This window comes from Etheostoma cragini, chromosome 12 (assembly GCF_013103735.1).
Source record: "Etheostoma cragini isolate CJK2018 chromosome 12, CSU_Ecrag_1.0, whole genome shotgun sequence".
Classification (NCBI taxonomy): Eukaryota; Metazoa; Chordata; class Actinopteri; order Perciformes; family Percidae; genus Etheostoma; species Etheostoma cragini.
In genome coordinates, this window is record NC_048418.1 from 18,035,836 (window position 1) to 18,054,190 (window position 18,355).

Genomic DNA, 18,355 nt, shown 5'->3' on the forward strand with positions numbered 1-18,355 from the left:
AGCACCACACGTTATCACCATCCATCCTTTTGATAACCGTAAGAAAACGCCCCTCCCCCATCAAGCTGGGCCGCAGAAGCACAGGGGGGTTCCCAGTTCCACTCTGCCACTTATTACAAAAAACTAATATGGAATCTTGAATGTATTTACTCCCCTTTCCCCACCCCACCCGTCTTCTTTTCCTCTTTAAGCATGGACAACAAGCCATGCTTGGTCCATGGAGCGTGACGTGACGCACAAGCAAAGCGATTGCCAGGTAACAGGAGAGGCTGTGCCTTTGGTCCTAATTATTCCAGTCAACCCCCCCCCCCCCCCCCCCCCCCCCCCCCCCCCCCCCCCCCCCATCGCCATCACTACACCTCCATCTCAACTGGTTCCCTCGCTGAAGCAGAACACCTCAACCCCTTCACCCACCCAAAACCGCTCTCTCTCTCTCACTCTTTCACTGTCCTCGGGGCTGTGGATGTTTGGCAAAGGCAGTGGGTGGGGGTGTTCTCTGGGGATGAATGTCAGACTGGCCAGGAAGCCTCCTGTTCAGGCCATGTTGGGGGCTTCATATAATGAAAGGCACCTGAGGGGAACAGGGAAAGACAGAAAGAGGGTTAAGGCGATTCTTTGCCTTTCATTCAGCTTAAATCCTTCAATGGTTAACGTAGCAAAAAGTGTGAAATGTGTTAAATGAGAGGTGTGATGTTGACAGGGAGGCCTGTGAGAGAACTGTTTAAGAGCACATGAGAGCAGGTGAGAATGGAAACTGGGGTCCGAGGTTAGATAATAAAACTGGTGAAGAGCTTTGGGAATCTCCTGAGACAGTCTTTGAACCTAATGTGGTTGGTAAAACTAGCCTGAGACTTAGCCTTAGCCTGGATCTGTGGCTCTGCTCCACTGATCAATAACAACTCTAAATCTGACCTTCAGTGGGACACATGGTTTTAATCCTGTCTGCCAAGGGCCATAATCGGCCCCTGTTAAAGAGCCCCATACCCTCCTTTTACATACACACACACACACATATATACACATAGACACACATTTCCCCAAACCCCCCAAAAGCTACATGTGGGTCTCTCCCAGACTGGATAAATTAATGACATCAAGATGTTGCCACTGATGGGCCGGTCAACATGTGGTAGTGTACCTTGGATCAGCCCTAGCAACACACTGCCCTCTCCTCTCTCTCCTGTCAAACACGCTTTGGAAAGTGGCTCCTTTCATTTGGGAAGCTATCTTTGTTACATGGCTAGGAAAGCTACACTGAGGGTTTGATAGGCAAGCTCATCATACAGGGTCATGAAAGGACAGTGAGGGAAAATGTGAGTGTTGGGATAAGACCCGGACACGCCTCCGCCATCAGGCGGTGCGGATAGCCGGATGATGGTAATGCAAACTGAGGTAACCTTGCCACTAGCGCTCTCTAACATACATGTTCTTTCAGCACAGAACAGGGTGATTTGAGAAGCTTGCTCATTAGAAAGGTCTGCGCAATCATTGTGGGCTGTGAGTTAGAAAGTATCAACTAAATTGCATTGCCAGGGAAGGGGTTATAGGAGGACATAACCTAACGGTGTACTTACATTTAATTAAAGAAATTAAAGTAAATTAAAGTTAGGTAAACACTAAAACGATAAAGTGTTTTTCAAGCATACCTTGCTCTGACTGTACTGTCCGTACTGGTAGGATGGATGGTGGTCCATGGCGTAGGCTGGGGAGGTGTAGGAAGGAGGGCAGTAAGACTGGGTGCTAGGCAGGGTGGGCATACTGGTCAGGCCTGGTAGAGCCTCCAAGCGCTGGGAACCATGACAGCTGGCAGCCATGCCACCATTAGGCTCCAGGCCTCCGGTCAGTGGGGAGAGGGCAAAGTCACTCTGGGACTGATGTGGCACTCCACCTGGGTTCAATAGGCCCATTACCTGTGGGGATAAATAGACGAAAACTGGGCATTTAGAACAGAAAAATCACAACGTAAATTAGTATCCCTTTATAATTTCATTTACCAACACATTTCAAATGAAAAATACATAGCCAATTTTTCCACTTTTATTACACCATTCAATCAACGTTTCCACTCCACTCAGGTGGCCTTAAGTGTAAGCCGTCTCTTTGCTTATTGTCAGAAATACATTATTACTGGCTTCCTGCACACATGTGGTTTCTCTTTACTCTGCTTGACTGATTGGGGAGCTGGTGTTGGCTAAAAAGTTCAATCCTTTAGCATACTAGTGGCTTCTGTTGGAGTTATCCTGTCAAATTTATAGATGTGGAGGATATTTGTTCACTTTTATTTATTCTTATCATGACACTTGTCGGCTTGTAGTATTGTGTTACCCATGGAATTAATCCAAAAAAAATTTAAGAATCTCAGACATTGGCCAATTCATCACATAAGAACATTATTTAAACAACACATTTGCATTTTAAGGTGAATTTAAACAGATTTGTATTTGTCCACTGATGAATTGTGTCTCTTTTTTATTGTCTGTCTTTCCCTCTCTCACTTTCTTTTTTGATGTCTTAAATTCACCGTGTCCTTGTGAGGCCAGGGTGAAGAGGCCAAAGGGTACGTGGGAACGAGTAGCAGGGTATGTTTGTGTGTGTGAGAGCTACCTCTCCTACGTGTGGTATTGTGTATTTAACAGTAGGTTTGTGTCTGTGTGTGTGTGTGTGTGTGTGTGTGTGTGTGTGTGTGTGCGTGTAGTGTGTGCACGTGCGCATGGTAACATAAGCATTTTTTGCTCTGATGTCAGGGTTGTAAGGGTATCGATGATACATTGTGAACAGCTGCACATAGGTTTACGTGAGAAGCGAAGTCGCAAAAATGTCTAAAAAGTGAAATTAAAGATTGAACACGAGTTAAAGTCTATGCGGGACAATATCCTGCTAAGACCAAGCAAAAAAACAAAAACAATAACAACAATAACGTACTCTAAAAAACAGGGCTTTTCTAAATGACAGCCAGCTCGCTTGAACACACATATGCATCCGCACACACACACACACACACACACACACACACACACACACAGAGTGATCTGACCTCACACATCTGACAAACACATCAATGCTGCCTACCACCAAACCACTATTTATCTTATTGCTATATACTGTATAATACAAACGCCTGTTGCACACAGAGTTCATCACAATTGGATTATTTATAAATTTAAGGTGCATGGTTTCCAGAAAATATAAATTAAATTGCGTTGCCCGTAAATCTTCATGCAACTTTAAAAACTGTTAAATGTATCCTTTTCCTAAAGCATTAGAAAATGTTGTAGTGTTTATTGAAATATTTATATCACTGAATTATTGCAATATAAATTGAAGATCTAATGGGAAAGATTTTTTCCCGTGGTTATCGAGTGCCGTGTAGCCATATCTCTGTTAGTGTCAGAGGGTCTGTGTCTACCTACATGCTCATGTGTTCAGGCACATTGTGTGCAACCGAAACGGCAGCAGTTTCCGATGGTGTCTGTTTTGAGGTTGTTCCGGGGATTAAGTCTCAGGGGGGGTGCAAATCCCGGCCGCTCGCATGCTTGCTGAGAAAGGGTTCCTTTGGTATGCACCAGATGAGACGCCAGAGACCCCGCACCACAGGGAAACCACTGGCCTGACTGAAGCTCCAAATACAGAGCTAACTGCTCAGACAACAATATCACCTATCTAAAGTCAACATTATCCACCTCAAAACTCCATGGCGCTCTAATGTGACCATATCTGGAGTTAACTGAACCCCTGAATCTCCTGGTGGATACAGTAGCAGATAGAGTAGCTTTTATAGACAGACTTGGAGTTCAGATAACCAGATCCTTCCAGGGAGGATTCGAAGTACACCAAGCTGTGTAGCTGTTCCAGAAAATTGAAGGCCGTCAAGTTTTCTAAGTGCAGAGAGGTCTTCGTGTATTAACTATCAATGTCATAGAATTTAATCAATTCTCATTTCCTCCCTCTTATTAAGTCCAAATCAGGGAATTAATTCTATCCTCATCCTAAATAAGGAAAACTGTATTGCAATATACATTTAAACAGCTGCAATGAATACGTAAATTAAAACAAATTAGCCAACAAAGTGAGTCATTTGCATAAATTACACACTTTGTTACAAGGGGATAAGTTACTTCATTCCAATCAATTAAGACACTGGAACATTCTGTGATTGCAATTCCAGACTGAGAAAACATTCCAGGCCTGCAGCCGTCCCTTTGCAAGATGAGATGTCCATTCTGTACGGAGCTGCCCACTGAGGTTAATGCTGAAACCATCCATGAGGCCACAACAACTTTAGCCTTTTTATTGGCGCTAAAGTCACTGGGTGAACTCACACCATGGCCATGCCCTCAGTTACAGGAGAAGATTTGCATACCAGCTATGTTTCAGCAAATTACAAGGTAGCTCAGTTGGCTCAGGGTAAAAGCACCAACCACGAGCAGATTTCCTCATGTCATCTTTGCTCTCCCCTGTCTCTATATACTTTTATCTGTCCAGTGAAAATAAACATCTCCAAAGAATAATGATTTAAAACTAATGTGTGGCGAGTTCCTGAGGAGAAAACAACTCATTCTAGTCCATAACTAGAGCTCATGTATCAAAGCAGTCAATTATACTCAGCCACAATGGCGCCACCTACCACTCTCTCTCCAAGCACCCTGGCAGCCACAACAAAGATCTTCTTCTTTTCAATATATCTACATTCTCAGGCATTCACATAGTACCAAACCTGCCTGAGGCAGTTTTTTATCTATGCCTGACAGGAGTCTGAGATACTCTCTCATGGGAATTAGTACCCAGCATGCATTGCATGTGGACCGGCCACCCTTTGTGGCGGTTAAAAGCTCGTTTTCCGCCTGTTAGTCCATCTTCTGGGCTGGTAGAGAGCCACTGATGGACACTGATGACTGTGTAATCGACCATAATTGTCTTTTCAGTTTTGATTTGTGTCATCGTCCAACATCTATACATCCTTCCTCATGTCTCGTCCTTTTTCTCTCCCCAAAGACTGACGTTTGCCACATTTTAAACTCATCAAACAGCCCATCACAATAAACAAAAATGAAAAGCTACCGTGTTGCTTAGCCTAACAAGGTCTTCATCAATGTCACTGCAATGATACCTGCTAGGTCACACACACAGTGTGTATCATTATCCTTCCATATGGCGCATCTCATAAACACCATGAAGAACTATTAGTGACCTGTTTCCTGGTATGATACCATATGTGTGTGGGTATATGAGGATGTTCATGTAAGCAGGTATTCATAGGTTTGAGTGTTTCTATTAGTATTTCTATGTTATATTTCAATAAAGGATGTAGTGACGAACCTGTGGTGAGAGGCTGTTGCCCATGCTGGGGTTGACGGTGTTAGTGTGTCCTGTCGGGGACACAAAGCTGTCCGAATATCCTGAGAAACCGTGACGTCCAGAGGACAGGCAGTATGCAGAGCTTCCATCCTGGGAGCCCGCTGACGGGCCGAGCCCACCCTGGTGCACAGAGGTGGGGGGCAGAGGCTGTGGTCGATGGACTGTACTGGGCTGCTCGGATGCTGCAGTGGAAAAAAGCGTTCTACTTAAAATCCCATTTTGGTTTAATCCAGAATTCCTTTTGCTGCCATTAATAAGATAATTCTAGATTATGTATCAACCCATTTGCAAAAATCTTTTTTTAAGCATACATTTTAGGTATGTGTGGGTTTGTTTAGCTGAACCCACCTTGAGCTATAGAAGTGGGTGTGTAGGGGCTGTCGGACAGCTGATAGGGCTGCAGACCGGACATGGCTGATGGAGGGAAACCACCGGGGATGAGGTGGTTAAACGCCATCAGTTGATTGGCTCCTGCTTGCTTCCTCCACCGGGCTCTTCTGTTGCTGAACCACACCTGAGAGAAAAACAGACAAGAGTTTTTCATGTTTATCTGTTATGTTAACCCAAAATAGTGAGTGTCCTTGGTGCTTGTGAGTGCATGTGTGTGTCTGTGTGTCTGTGTGTGTGTGTGTGTGTGTGTGTGTGTGTGTGAGTGTTCGAGGCCTATCTGACCCATCAAAGGAAGCTGAACCGACAGGGAGGCCGGAAACATGTCTAATGGCTGTAAAGAATGTGTGACAACATCCAACATCCAAAGGCAATTTAACACCCACAAAACACATTTCCATTACAGATCGACACATTCCTACGCTTTCAAGATCGGATCTTGGAGACTTAGAGTGATAAAGACTGTGCAAGTGTCTGACCTGAACTCGAGCCTCCGTCAGTTTGGCCCGCTGAGCCAGCTCCTCCCGTGTGTAGATGTCGGGGTAGTGCGTGCGTTCAAAGGCCCTCTCCAGCTCCTCCAGCTGCTCCGCTGTGAAGGTGGTCCGACTGCGGCGCTGCTTCCTCTTCAGAGGTAGGCCTGGTTCCGAGTCCACGTCGGAGCCCTCGTCCGAGTGACTGGCTGAAATTGCAAAATAAAACACACTGTTATAGTAACATTCAATGGAATCAGACTGATACAGACAGATGGGACAGATTAGAGAAGAAAAGTTGTGCTGAGTACAGAGCAAATTTAACCTGTGTCCCCCTGCTCCCTTGAACTCCTCAGTGGATCCTGAGGGGATCAAAAGCCAGAGGCAGCTTGAACATGGATTAAAAAAGGAACTAGATCCCTCTGGGGCATCTATTCCCTGGGACACTGTGTCTCTCCCAGTCTTAGCCCTGCTGTGCGCTATGCCGATAGGGTCCCATAGTAAAGAGTAGTCAGCCTTTTGCAGGTGCTTCTTAATCTGTTTGTTCAGTTGAGGGCAGGAGAGAGCGACTGGGTAACTGGGAGACAGCCATTGGGATCTAATTCAGCAGAAGAAGGGAATCAATGAAGGCTTGAGACTAGAGACAGAGGACTATTGCTGCCTTTCGGGGGGAGGTTACCCATCTATTAAATAATGATTAGGCTCCACAAACCAGCGTGACAGCCTGCCATTGTCCGCCATTACATGTCTGCAATCCCCCATCTCTTTCTCAGTCATACGCACACTCACAAACATGCATCTGCTGCGTCTCGGCAATCGGCTTTCACTCAGTGAACGCAGACTATGACAATGTGGCAAAAACAAATGGACACAAGACAGAAAGAGTTGGAATCCACTCCCAAATCCACCCCAGAGGGACCTCTTAAACCTCATGAGGAAGGTTCACTGCACCTTTTCAACACACTGCAGACTACGCAACCAACACCCAAGCTGAGAGAGAGAAGAAATAAGAGACTCAAAAGCAGACAGACAGGTGTAAGCAACAGCAAGGCTTCAGCAGAGGACTGAAGCTTGTCTGTTTCCCCAGACTTCTCATTCTCCCTCTGCCCTCCAGATTTAAAGCTTTAATTAAAAAGTGCCAAGTCAGACATGGAGGGGGGTAGCAGGGATCTCCTCTTGCCTCTGGAGCCTCAGGAGCCAAGCAGGAAATGTTTGTGCCGGTTGCCAGTGTGTGTCTGACCAGGCATTACACACGGATTTACTCTCTGGGAATGCTACTGTGCTCCGGGCCGCCAGCACACAAGATTCTGATGCTGAGAGAAGCTCTTTATTCCATTTGAATCAAGGGCGCCACGCAGGCATAGAGTCTCACAGAGGATTGGCTGCATGCTTAAGGACTCCTGGAGCATGCACTCTGGGTTTGAGATGTGGTTTGTTCAAGTAAGGATATGGCTTGAGACCAGTTAGAGAACATTTTAAAGTACAACAGCGATAAGGAGATGGCCACACATCATGAAAACATTTTTCTTTGAGTTAGTTTTTTAACATCAATATTGTTTGAATTAGCAAGTGAAACTTACGTTCATCAGCATGTAAACAACACGAAAGCGGAAGACTACAAGAAACAGCAAGCAAAGTAAAATGCAGTGTCATTACCATTTTAATGACAGAGAAAGAAAGAAAAAGACAGAGAACCAATGACGACGCAGAAATGAAAAGATTCCAGAGGGAGGGAAGGAGAGCTCATAAAACTCCTCAGAGGAGAAAGCTCCCCATTGGCACTGTAACTCATGTTAACTGCAGGGTGGGGGTGGATCTCTCCTCCATTGCCCCCATTATTTCTGTCTGTCCTTCTCTTTTCCCCCTCCTTTTTATTATTAGAAAGTACAGAGAAAACACTCCGTCACAGACTCTCCCTTAATGGCAAATGACATTGTTGCTTTTGTCATCCTCTGCCCTGCACTTTCTCTTTTGCTCTCTTCCTCTCTCACTCGCTGTCTTTTTTTCAGTTTCTTTTTTTTTTTTTTTTAAGTGATGAGGCCAAGCCTTTGTATCTAAGCAGGGAAAAGCCTGTGGCAGGCCTCTGTTGGGCCGATTACCACGCTCCATCTGTAGGAGCCATCAGGGACGCCCGGGCCCGCATTCAGGGGTCTGTCACCTGCCCAGCAGGGGAGTGCAGGGAGGGGGGGGCGGGGGGCTGTAGGGTTAGATGGGGGCTGTAAGGCCAGGGGCTGAGTGGGGGAATGAAGGGTGGGAGGAAGAAGGGGAGGCACAAAAGGGTCCAGAGAAGGGCCACTGGGGGCTGTGGAGGGGCACAGCAGGGGAGCACTTCTTCATCCCCTCCCTCCACAGCCTGAAGGGCACAGAGCTGGGGGATGGGGGAGTTGAAGAGGTTGACATGGAGAGGAGATGGGAGGCTGAAGGCACCTGAAGAAGATGCTGGAGAAGGGGTGTGGGGTGCCAAGCTAAGGAGAATGGGGGTGCTGGTCATTCATAAAAGCGGACCTGTCCCTTTCCATCTCATCCATTCACTTCACCTCTCTCTTTCTGTGTGCTCACCCGTCGCGGCATCCACATTTCTGACATCTTCAAACAAGGCTCTTACGTTGCAGCGGATCGATTTTAAGGCACGCTGATGCAGAAGCGGACTCAGAGACGGTTGTTCCCACACATTCCCCGCGACAAACGGCAAAAGAGGATACTAAAACACACAAAGGGAGGCCTCGACCTCCTTACTTAAACACCCAAATCAAATTTTACGCTGCAGATAAAGCACTAGGGAGCTGAAAATACTCTATAGCCGCTCACAGTTTGGCTGTGGCCCTGACAAAAATCTTGACAGAAAGATAGATTATTATCCGTTAAGCGGAAATTGGGGCCGCTGGAGAGTTATCCCTGAAACAGTCATTTCAAAACAAACTAAGATGTAGATTAGTAAACTACAAGCGAGTTTATATAGTAGAGTGGATGGTGGATCATTTATTTAACATAGCTTGGAGGCACAGATTAGGAGAGTAGAGTATTCAACAAGTAAATTCAACAGGTTCCTTTAACTGATCAGAGACTCCTAATTTAAATTAAACAAGTGCATTTACAGATGTGTTTGTGCGCACACACATAGTACACACGCTCAAAGACCAGCAGGAATAGGACAGTGCTACGGATCTACCACTCAAGATAAACAGCACCATTTATCGATCAAGAGAGGAAACTGACAGGCAGGGAAGATAAACTCCAGAGGGTCAGAGGTGTGAACTTCGGGAATGTCCAGTTCCATTAGCTTCACCTGCAGCAGCAGGGCCTCTAACAGGCCCAAAAAAATAATAATAAAGCCAGAATTCCAACTGCGAGAATAAAGACTGCTCTTGTTTACTACGTAGTCTACATCGGCCAGGACTCGCCTTGCCAAGCATTCCCCCCCCCCCCACTCCCAATCCATTCAAGAGATGTAAATTTGAAGAGACATGCACAGACGCTGACATCCATGTATCCAAACCACACGTAGCTTGAAATTGCAAAAGAAAAAAGTGAATGAGGTGAAAAGAGTGACAGTAAGTGCAAGAGATACTCAAAATAGGTATTGAAGGAAGGTAAAGAAGCAAGGAATTGTAAGAGGAGAGAAAGAATGAAAGGAAGGATGGATGAGAAAGGGATGAAGAGCCTCAGTGAGAAAGAGAAGCCGAGCATATGGGGCAGTTTATAGCCTTGTCTTGGTAGGGGCGGCTAGCCCTTCCTCCAGGGGCTGTTAATAGAGAAGGTAATTGAGCTGGTGACATGTGTTCGCAACACAAAACAAAGGGCAGAAGAGACAAATGAACTAGTTATTTGCCCAGGGAAGTAGATCTGGCCCTTTCAGGCCACGGAGCCTAGTGTGACTGGGACACTGAATAAAATAGTGGCATGCCACATAGAGCCAGAGAGAGCAGATGCACTGGAGGAAAAGAATAGTTAACTGACAGCTTATGGGCTCAGCTGGGGTTAACAGTTAAGGGAAAAAATGGGAGTGAGAGTCACTTGACTTGCTAAAGAGCCCCCAGGATCCGCAGCTGCCTGGGAAAAGATGGGGGGGGGGGGCAGATAGAGTGAAAGAGAGAGGGAGATGATGATGTGATGGACGGAAAAAAATGGAGTGAATAAGCGCAGGAGGTTGGCACGTAATGGACAAAGAAAGAGCTGGCGATATGACTATGAAAGATGTATCTCTGTCTAATATTGGTGAGGTGACAAAATGCCACAAATGGCCCCTTCATGGCTATTATGTGTGCCCAGTATGCGGTGGTTATTATTTAGTTCCACCGTGGTGCAGTTAGGTGACAGTTTCACGGTGGCATTTCCACCCTCGGGGCACGGACAAAGCAACGGCACAGAACCCACGCAGGGACAAAGCAACAGGCCAGTCTGCCGCACGTTCCAGTCAAACAGAGACTAACCAGCGGAGTTCATTGTCAGCCCGGCTGTGTTCAGGCCAGACAGCCAACCACACCAATCCCCTCACTTAGAATATGCAGCATACACCCTCTCCAAACTGCAAAACCCATTCCTGAATTCAGATTCAGAGCCTATGCCTCTTAAAATGATTTTATTTTTTATTATTATAACCCTGATTCCCTGATGTGAGTTTAGGGAGTTGGGTCAGTTGTCATCTTTTCCCAAACATTATTGTAACCTCTTTTTCCTGGGGCCTGATAGTTTTAACAGTCAAGTGACCCTAGGTTAGCCCCCTGACCTTTCCACAGCTACTGCACAGCGCTGCAGTGAAGACGGCAACAAAACTCCACACACTCAACAGAGAGAGAAGACATCATCGCATTCCACGCTTTCTTTTTTTTTTTTACCCTGCAAACACTCATTAACACTCATTTCTTTTGGTTTTATGAGCTAGGTGTGCAGATTTTTTTTTTTAACTTTTATTGTCATTTTAAAGCCTTTGTTTGGACACTTTTCTTTCTAAGAACATAAAATAGACGTAGGTTATATCCATTTTTTGTGGAATTTCTTTTTTTTAGACAGCAAAAAAGACATTCATCAAAATAGCAACAGAGTTGTGCTGATGTGCCCATAATGTGCAATGTGCTGGACAAAACAGCTCCACAAAAACTGAGGCTAAACAAAGTTAAGTGATTGACAACGTTGTCTGGCTTTACTCAATTAACTATCCCATTGTGTTCCTCTTTGCAGAGTCCCCTCGCCCCCGACCCTTTTCTCTTCACACTCCTTTATCCTCCCCATCACAGAGTTTTGCTTGGCTAATACTTCCAAGGAAATAGAGAGCTCTTTTTCTACTGGGGCTCCTCTCCTTGACCTTCCTTTGCTCACTGCTTCTCTTTCAGTCACTTCACAGTGTCTTTGGGGTTAGTGGGGAGAATGTGGCGAGAGTACATCAGCGAAGAGGGGCCGGCTCAGGGCAGGACCCCGGCCCATTACTTCAAAGTTGGCCTGCATTCATTAATTGTCCTTTGAATTAATATTGGAGGATCACAATGTGGGTGCCAACAGAGAAAGAGGCTTTAATGAAGCATAGAGTCTGCATTCAGTTGCAGATCAGCCAGTGTGGGTTTTTTCCTTTCTTTTTTGGAGAAAGACAGAGCCCTGAGAGTCGTGCCAACACATCACGTAGAAGTGTTGAAATTGTATTAATAGAAAATTTAAATGTGTTGGAAAAGTAGCACAAACTGGTCTCAAACAGCACGTACTAATGTCTTAAAATGTTGTCTATGTTAACATATCTATCTTCACCTCTCAAGGGAAAACATATTAGTACTTTTGGTTTGTTTCTACCTTGAACAGACCACAGGGCTAAACTAGCATTATACACACTATAAAAACATAGAGTGAGGCCCACATTTAAAATTCTCCATTATCCAGCCCTGAGAGGAAAATGGAAATGTGGCCGTAGCAGACATTCCTCTGGTTGCATTGAGGCCTTCTGTCTCCTCTATACCTTCAATCTTTTAACTCATTTACTGTGGAAATGCAAGGATCCCTAACAAAGACACAAGCTGTAGAAATTCCACATCTAGTTGGCGGTTATTGCCGTACCACTCGGTTGGGTTTGCTTACTGCGTGTGAGAGAAATGTATCTAGTTTATGTTCTTAGATGTCTCATGAGAATATAAATTATGAAATTTCAAAAATTGGATTAGATGGCTAGGATGTGGCAGCTGCCCCTGGAAGTTTGCTACCGTTATCATTTCCCCCTTCGGAAATGCTATTACAAACACGTTTTAACTTCTTTAAAATATAAGTCTCAAACACAAATATGATCATTCTGCTCTCCTTACTCTCTTAATTTCCCTCAATCTGAATCCATGCCAAAGTCACGGGGAGCCAGTAACCCAGTTTATTTACACAAACAAAGTCCTACTCAGCTCCTTTGACAAAAGCAGCTAAATCTTTCATGTTTTGTCAGCACTTGATTCCTCCTGTCCCCCTGGCTATTTGCCTGCCTCCGGACAATAGAGGCAGGAGAATGGCAGCAGATTGTTGGAATGCACCTCAATGAAACCAATTATTACATGTTGACTGCGTTCACCATGGCAGATTTGAAAGAACTGGGCTCATTCAATTTGGCACCGCAGGATTCCCTTTAAAGAAAAGTTATCCCTTTGACTGTTTGTATTTCTGAGCTTTCTTTTCCTTCTTCTTCTTTTTCCCTTTCACCCCCACTGTCATTAATGGATCCTGCGAGAGTGGCACCTCCTCTTTCAAGACTTCGGTTTCTGTAATTAGTTAAATGAGGCTAAAGTGCTAACAGTAATAAATAGGCGAGAGGATGCTATCTATTAATTCCGAGCCACTAATGGCAAAACTTAATTACTGGCACAGTTGCATTATTCAATCTTCCAATAAAACGATGTACCAAATTTACACTGAGTTACATATATTCCCTTTCTGAGCAAAAAAAAATGAAAAATTATTCTTCTCAAGTTTCAGCTCAACCATGCATGGTGTTTAAATGATCTACGCTGGAGTAAATTAAATCTCCATAACTCAACACTTTGCATCAGCTTCATCCCAGCAAACATCCTTTTCCCATAATGCTCCAGCCACTTGTTAATGCCATGCAGACCTGGGCCTGCCCAGTGTACTTTATCCCACAAAACCTTAGCAGTCCTTTTCCCAGACAAATAAATCTAAATGAGTCAGCTTTGATCTTAGCACTTAAGGAAAGATAACAATAGTGGTAGAGGAGAAAGGGGCAGAGAGCAACAGGCCTCTCTCCACCACAACAATAGCCTCTGCAAACACCTACTTAATCAATATTTGGCCAGAAGACACTCTCTCAGTCCCCAAACCACCCTTTTCACATTCTAATGAAGAGCTATAAAAGAGAAAAACAACAACTACTTCCACAAAGAGACACAAGAATGAAATAGCGCTGTTCTGTATATCAATGGGGGAAAGTGCCTCGGAGCTGTTTGCATGTAGGATGTCCCTTATTGATGGAAAATAACAGTAACAGTATTTGTTTTCTTTTACTTAATTCATACAAGCCTAAAAGTACAAATTAAAGACATTTCAAAATTTACATTTTTTTCTCCCTGATGACAAGTTTTCTGAGTTATTAAACAAAACAGAAAGCGAATGATCAACAACTACAGCCTTATTCATTGATAAATCGCATCATTTAATTATTCACTTTATTATTATACTGTTTTTTAGTGCAGTGATGAGTTTTAAAAGTTGCCTGATCAGTATTGGAGATGTGTCTCGCCTGGAAGAGGGAGAGGGAAGTGCCCACAGATATTGCATGAATGTGTGCGCCCTAGGCGGAAAGGAAAGGGGCGGACTTTAGTCTGAGATGAAAGTGGAGAGAAATAAAAGGTTTGGATTTAATCTAGTAGAGAGAAGGGTTTCCCTGCGCTCGCTGGCTGAAGGCGTCACGCTCACTGCGCAAAGACTGTGACAAAAGCACCGTGCGCCAAAGTAACGGCACCGATCAATTCGATAACGCGAGGCCTGGCCTGAATTTAACACATTGCAGGCGAAAAGTCACGAGCCTTTCTTATTTTTCCAGTTGCCAAATGCGTTATCTTAAAGTTTGTTTTTCTGTTAAGTTATCATATGTTAAACGTTAACAGTGAAACAAAATCTAAACAAATAAAGGGAATAAATCTGTGCGTCTTTCGACCATATCGCCAGAACACTACCACTGTTCTCCAGAGGTCTGGTCATTAATAATTAACTATAGACTGCATCATGTCTCCAACAGCAACCCTCCTCAGGCTCCAACAGGTCGTAAATCAACAGGTGTTTGTCTAAAGTCTGAGCTATTTTCCTATATCTATTTTTTGAATGACAAACTGTAAAAAGTGGGTGGAAGCCCCCAAATTGGCACTTTTCTTTTTTTTGGAACAGTCTATAAACCAGGTCGCACCGGGCCTATTGGTGTCCCTGAATAATTCATCGCTCATTGCGGGTTCATAATGTCTTCTGGCGGCCTTTTGTCAGCGCAGTTTTTTCTCCCTTTCTTTCCCAATTTTGAAAGGCCCTGGCGTCTTTTTGTACACCGCTGAGCCGCTCACTGGAGTTTGGCTTTTGTGCTCGTCAAACTGAGGTGTGAGTCTCAATGGACTATCCCTGCTTTGTCCCTGAAGTTCATCCTCAAGTGTCCGATTGTATGTGTAAAAAGAAATACAAAAAAAGTTTCTCAGGCTTGGAAGTTAGACAAATGTTTGATTATCCATTTGAAAAAGAAAAAAATAATACCTCCAAACATTTGTTAAATCCCGGGAGCCTAAACGCATGCGTAAACATCTAAAACTTTCATGTATTTAACTTTTCTGGACATTTTAATTAAAATGAGTGATCATTCCTCCAGGATGAATTCCATATAAACACCAGTTCAATTAATTAGTTGCCACTTCTACTTTTTAATTGTTAGTATTACGCTTAAATTAAAAGTTGTCTTTCTAATATGATGCCGACTTTCAAAAATCCACCATTCACAACCAGATCAGGATATTCTCGTCCCTTTACTTTATTTATTAGTATTTGATCAGTTTGGATTGTAAAGCCCACGGCGCAGATGTTGCTTCTTGTAAAATGAGAACGCTGGACTTACATCTGTCTCCCAGAATGCCATCGATGCTGTGTTTGGTCCGTGGTTCGCTTTCCTCCATCTCCCTCTTCACCACTTCATCATCTTCCTCATCGTCGTCCCCGGCTCCGCCGAATTTGGACCGCATGACGCGACTGATGGCGCTCACTTAGAAAAAAAAAAGGATGAACGACAAATAAATATGAAATATATAGAGAGGAAAACAGGAAAACAGAGACGCCCTGCATGCAGAGCAATATTCCAAACGTGTTCACCATGTTATAACTGAAATGTTCGAACCGTTTTCTTATGCAAAATAATAAGACAATTATTTCCCCATGCTTCCTGGTATTTTGGTAAAAGGCCTCCGTCGCAGCTCCAGAGACGCAGGCCTACCTGAGGGGACGGTGTTCCTGTCGCAGATCCCATCTTTCAGTAATTTGTCCCGGATTTCCCAGCTGAACATGCCCGGGTTTTCTCTCTTGTACTCTTCGATTTTCTTGTCCACTTCTGGAGTAGCGGTTTGCTGAGATAGGAGGAAGGAGAGAAGAAGAGTTAGTCACGTCTTTTTATACTTTACTTTATTTATTTATTTATTTATTTTAGAGTCAATGCCGAATTTGTTTTGGGCGAGACAGAGAAGTTTGAACTATGAAGCCACGAGTTTGGATGGATAAGAAAATCCAAAGGTGACACCGACGTTTAAAAGATTATTTAGCTTTATCTTAATGTCAAACTTGCAGAAGTTGAAATATAAAGAATCTCTTTTCATAAATACTCTACTGAATCCAATTATTTCTGTTTTTATTGAAATTTAGATTCCCAGTGTTTCACATCCAAACAGTGGGGTTTGCTCGCTTTGGAAATGAGAGTAAACACTTGACATTTAAATTACAAACCAACCTGGCTCTTCTCTAAAATGACTGCTACATTTCACATACAGTGGTTGCTTGCTATTTTCCCATTTCAGTTTGTAGTCATATGTGTGAATTTGCCAAAACGTCAGCGGGCCGTCCTGTGTCTCTCACCTTGGGCTTGCTGCCTCCGATGGCCCCGGGCCGGATGGAGCCGGTCTCCTGGTACCGGCACAGGATTTTGGAGACGCAGCCGTGGGACACGCGCAGTTGACGGGAGATGACACACGGCCGGACACCGTGATGGGCCATCTCCACGATTTTATGGCGGATGTGGTTGGGGAGAGGTCTGCCGTTAATGAAGACACCGCCGAGCTGGTTGACCCGACCCTGTCCCAACGGAGTGGAGACTGCACAGCGGCGCATGGCATTCAGTTAGTGCAAAACTCACTCAACATGGGGGAGTCTTTGGTTGAATTATTCCACACACAGAAAAAAGTTGTTTTTTTTTGCGATGAGAAACAACTTAGGCTACAAATAGACAAGGGCCTTTGTGGGATATATCGACAAGCAGTTACACTTTGAAAGTGCAATATGGAAAATCAATGACTTGCGTTGTTAAAAAAAAAATCGTTTATCTTATAGACGAAATACTCAGCCTTAAAAAAACAATCGAATTGTCCTGAAGAAATATACATTTTCTGGAAGCGGCATGAGAAAACAAAACGCTTTTTTCCAACAATTATCGATCATGTCATGTCGACAGATTGAATCATGATGACACATTAAACACACACACACACACACACACACACACACACACGCACACAAACAATAGCCTAAAGAAATAAAACTTACATTAAATTAAATATCGTGCCACATAAAACTTAAAATACAGGCCTAGGCTAACCCGGGATAGTTTATGAATTTCTTTTGTAAAATGACATCAACTAAACTTTGAACTCGTTAATAATGATTGCTTAGGAATAATGATTCTGAAATGAAAGCGTTTCAGATCTCGAGTGTGTCAACTTTACTGAAGTTATGGACAATTTCCTGCAGGTTGTGAGCAGCAACTGGTGGTAGCCTGGTCCCTTACCTTCCAGAGAGTAGCCTCCCCGCGGGTAGTTCTGGTGCGGAGTCGGTCTCATCATTCTCGGTAAACCTCCTGCAAGCGCTGTTATGACCCCTGACCTTCTGTCAGGTAACAGGTTTAAACGCAGCTGCCTTTGTTTCTCGCTTTTAATCCCAACCAAACACCCTTCTGTTCGTGGTAAAGTGTCTCTAGCCTCTACAGACGCGATGCAGCCTGCTCCCTGAGTAACAGGTCGCCCCGACCAGAGGAGCTGTGCCTGGGTCTCTGGGAACGGATGCCGACTGCTATCCAGAGAGTTTTAATCAAAGCGCATGTCGCTAACGGTCCTGCGGGGGTTCAGATGATGCTTTGAGGGGATGGATGGAAGTCAAACATTTTATCTGTGGTCGCTGTCCCCTCTGACTCCGCGCTGCGCCTCCTGATTGGTCAAAGACCCGGACGTTCAGGGGCTGGAGGGGCTCCGTGATTGGACAGCAGGAGCTCCCCTTCTGTCTGGGTTGACCTCACGAGGTCAGTTTAATGTGTCACACGCGTTTGCTGCCGCGCTGGGAACTTTTCACCTAGTGCACAACTTTAAATAAAACCAACGAAATAATAAGATATGTCTGCCTCTGCTGAAAGAGGATGTAGCCTATAGGTGAGGCACCCGGACACTGTAGGGCGGAGAGGCTACCGAAGAAGATTGTTTCCAGATTGAACCTGGCCCAGTCAAGAGAGAACAGAGTAGGCTACAGGTTGATTGGACTACATAAAGTATACATTACATCACCAATTACTCAGAAAATGTGAAAAACTGTCTGTAATAACAATGTTCCAATACAGCATTTATACAGTGATGTGACTGCCTAGGCGCACGCACACACACACACACACACACACACACACACACACACACACACACACAATTCTGCATGTTCAATATTTCCTTTTAATTAAAATATAAATCGTGTAATCTTTATCACCATAGTAGGCTACAGCCTAATGTGTCCATTATTTAGAGGTTTTTTAGGCTACCTACGTGTTTTTGTATCATACTTTTTATTATAAATATTTACTTTAAAAATGGCAAAAGGAATTAAAAAATTAGAACTATGACGGGATCACATAGAGTTAAACTTAAAGACATCAGATACTATAGGTGTGGAGAGTTCAC

At 44.2% G+C, this 18,355-nt stretch overlaps 1 protein-coding gene across 1 annotated transcript; it reads right to left on the bottom strand.

The window, feature by feature from the left end:
• Positions 1-321: 321 nt before the first annotated feature.
• On the bottom strand, positions 322-17,591 carry pax3a (paired box 3a). The gene is made up of 9 exons (XM_034886845.1): positions 17,206-17,591; positions 16,281-16,516; positions 15,649-15,778; positions 15,277-15,420; positions 6,222-6,421; positions 5,704-5,869; positions 5,317-5,537; positions 1,647-1,910; positions 322-571 (listed from the first exon to the last, which is right to left on the bottom strand). Exons 1-9 carry the CDS (start codon positions 17,258-17,260, stop codon positions 554-556), a joined length of 1,434 nt encoding a protein of 477 aa, XP_034742736.1. The 5' UTR covers positions 17,261-17,591; the 3' UTR covers positions 322-553.
• Positions 17,592-18,355: the final 764 nt, after the last annotated feature.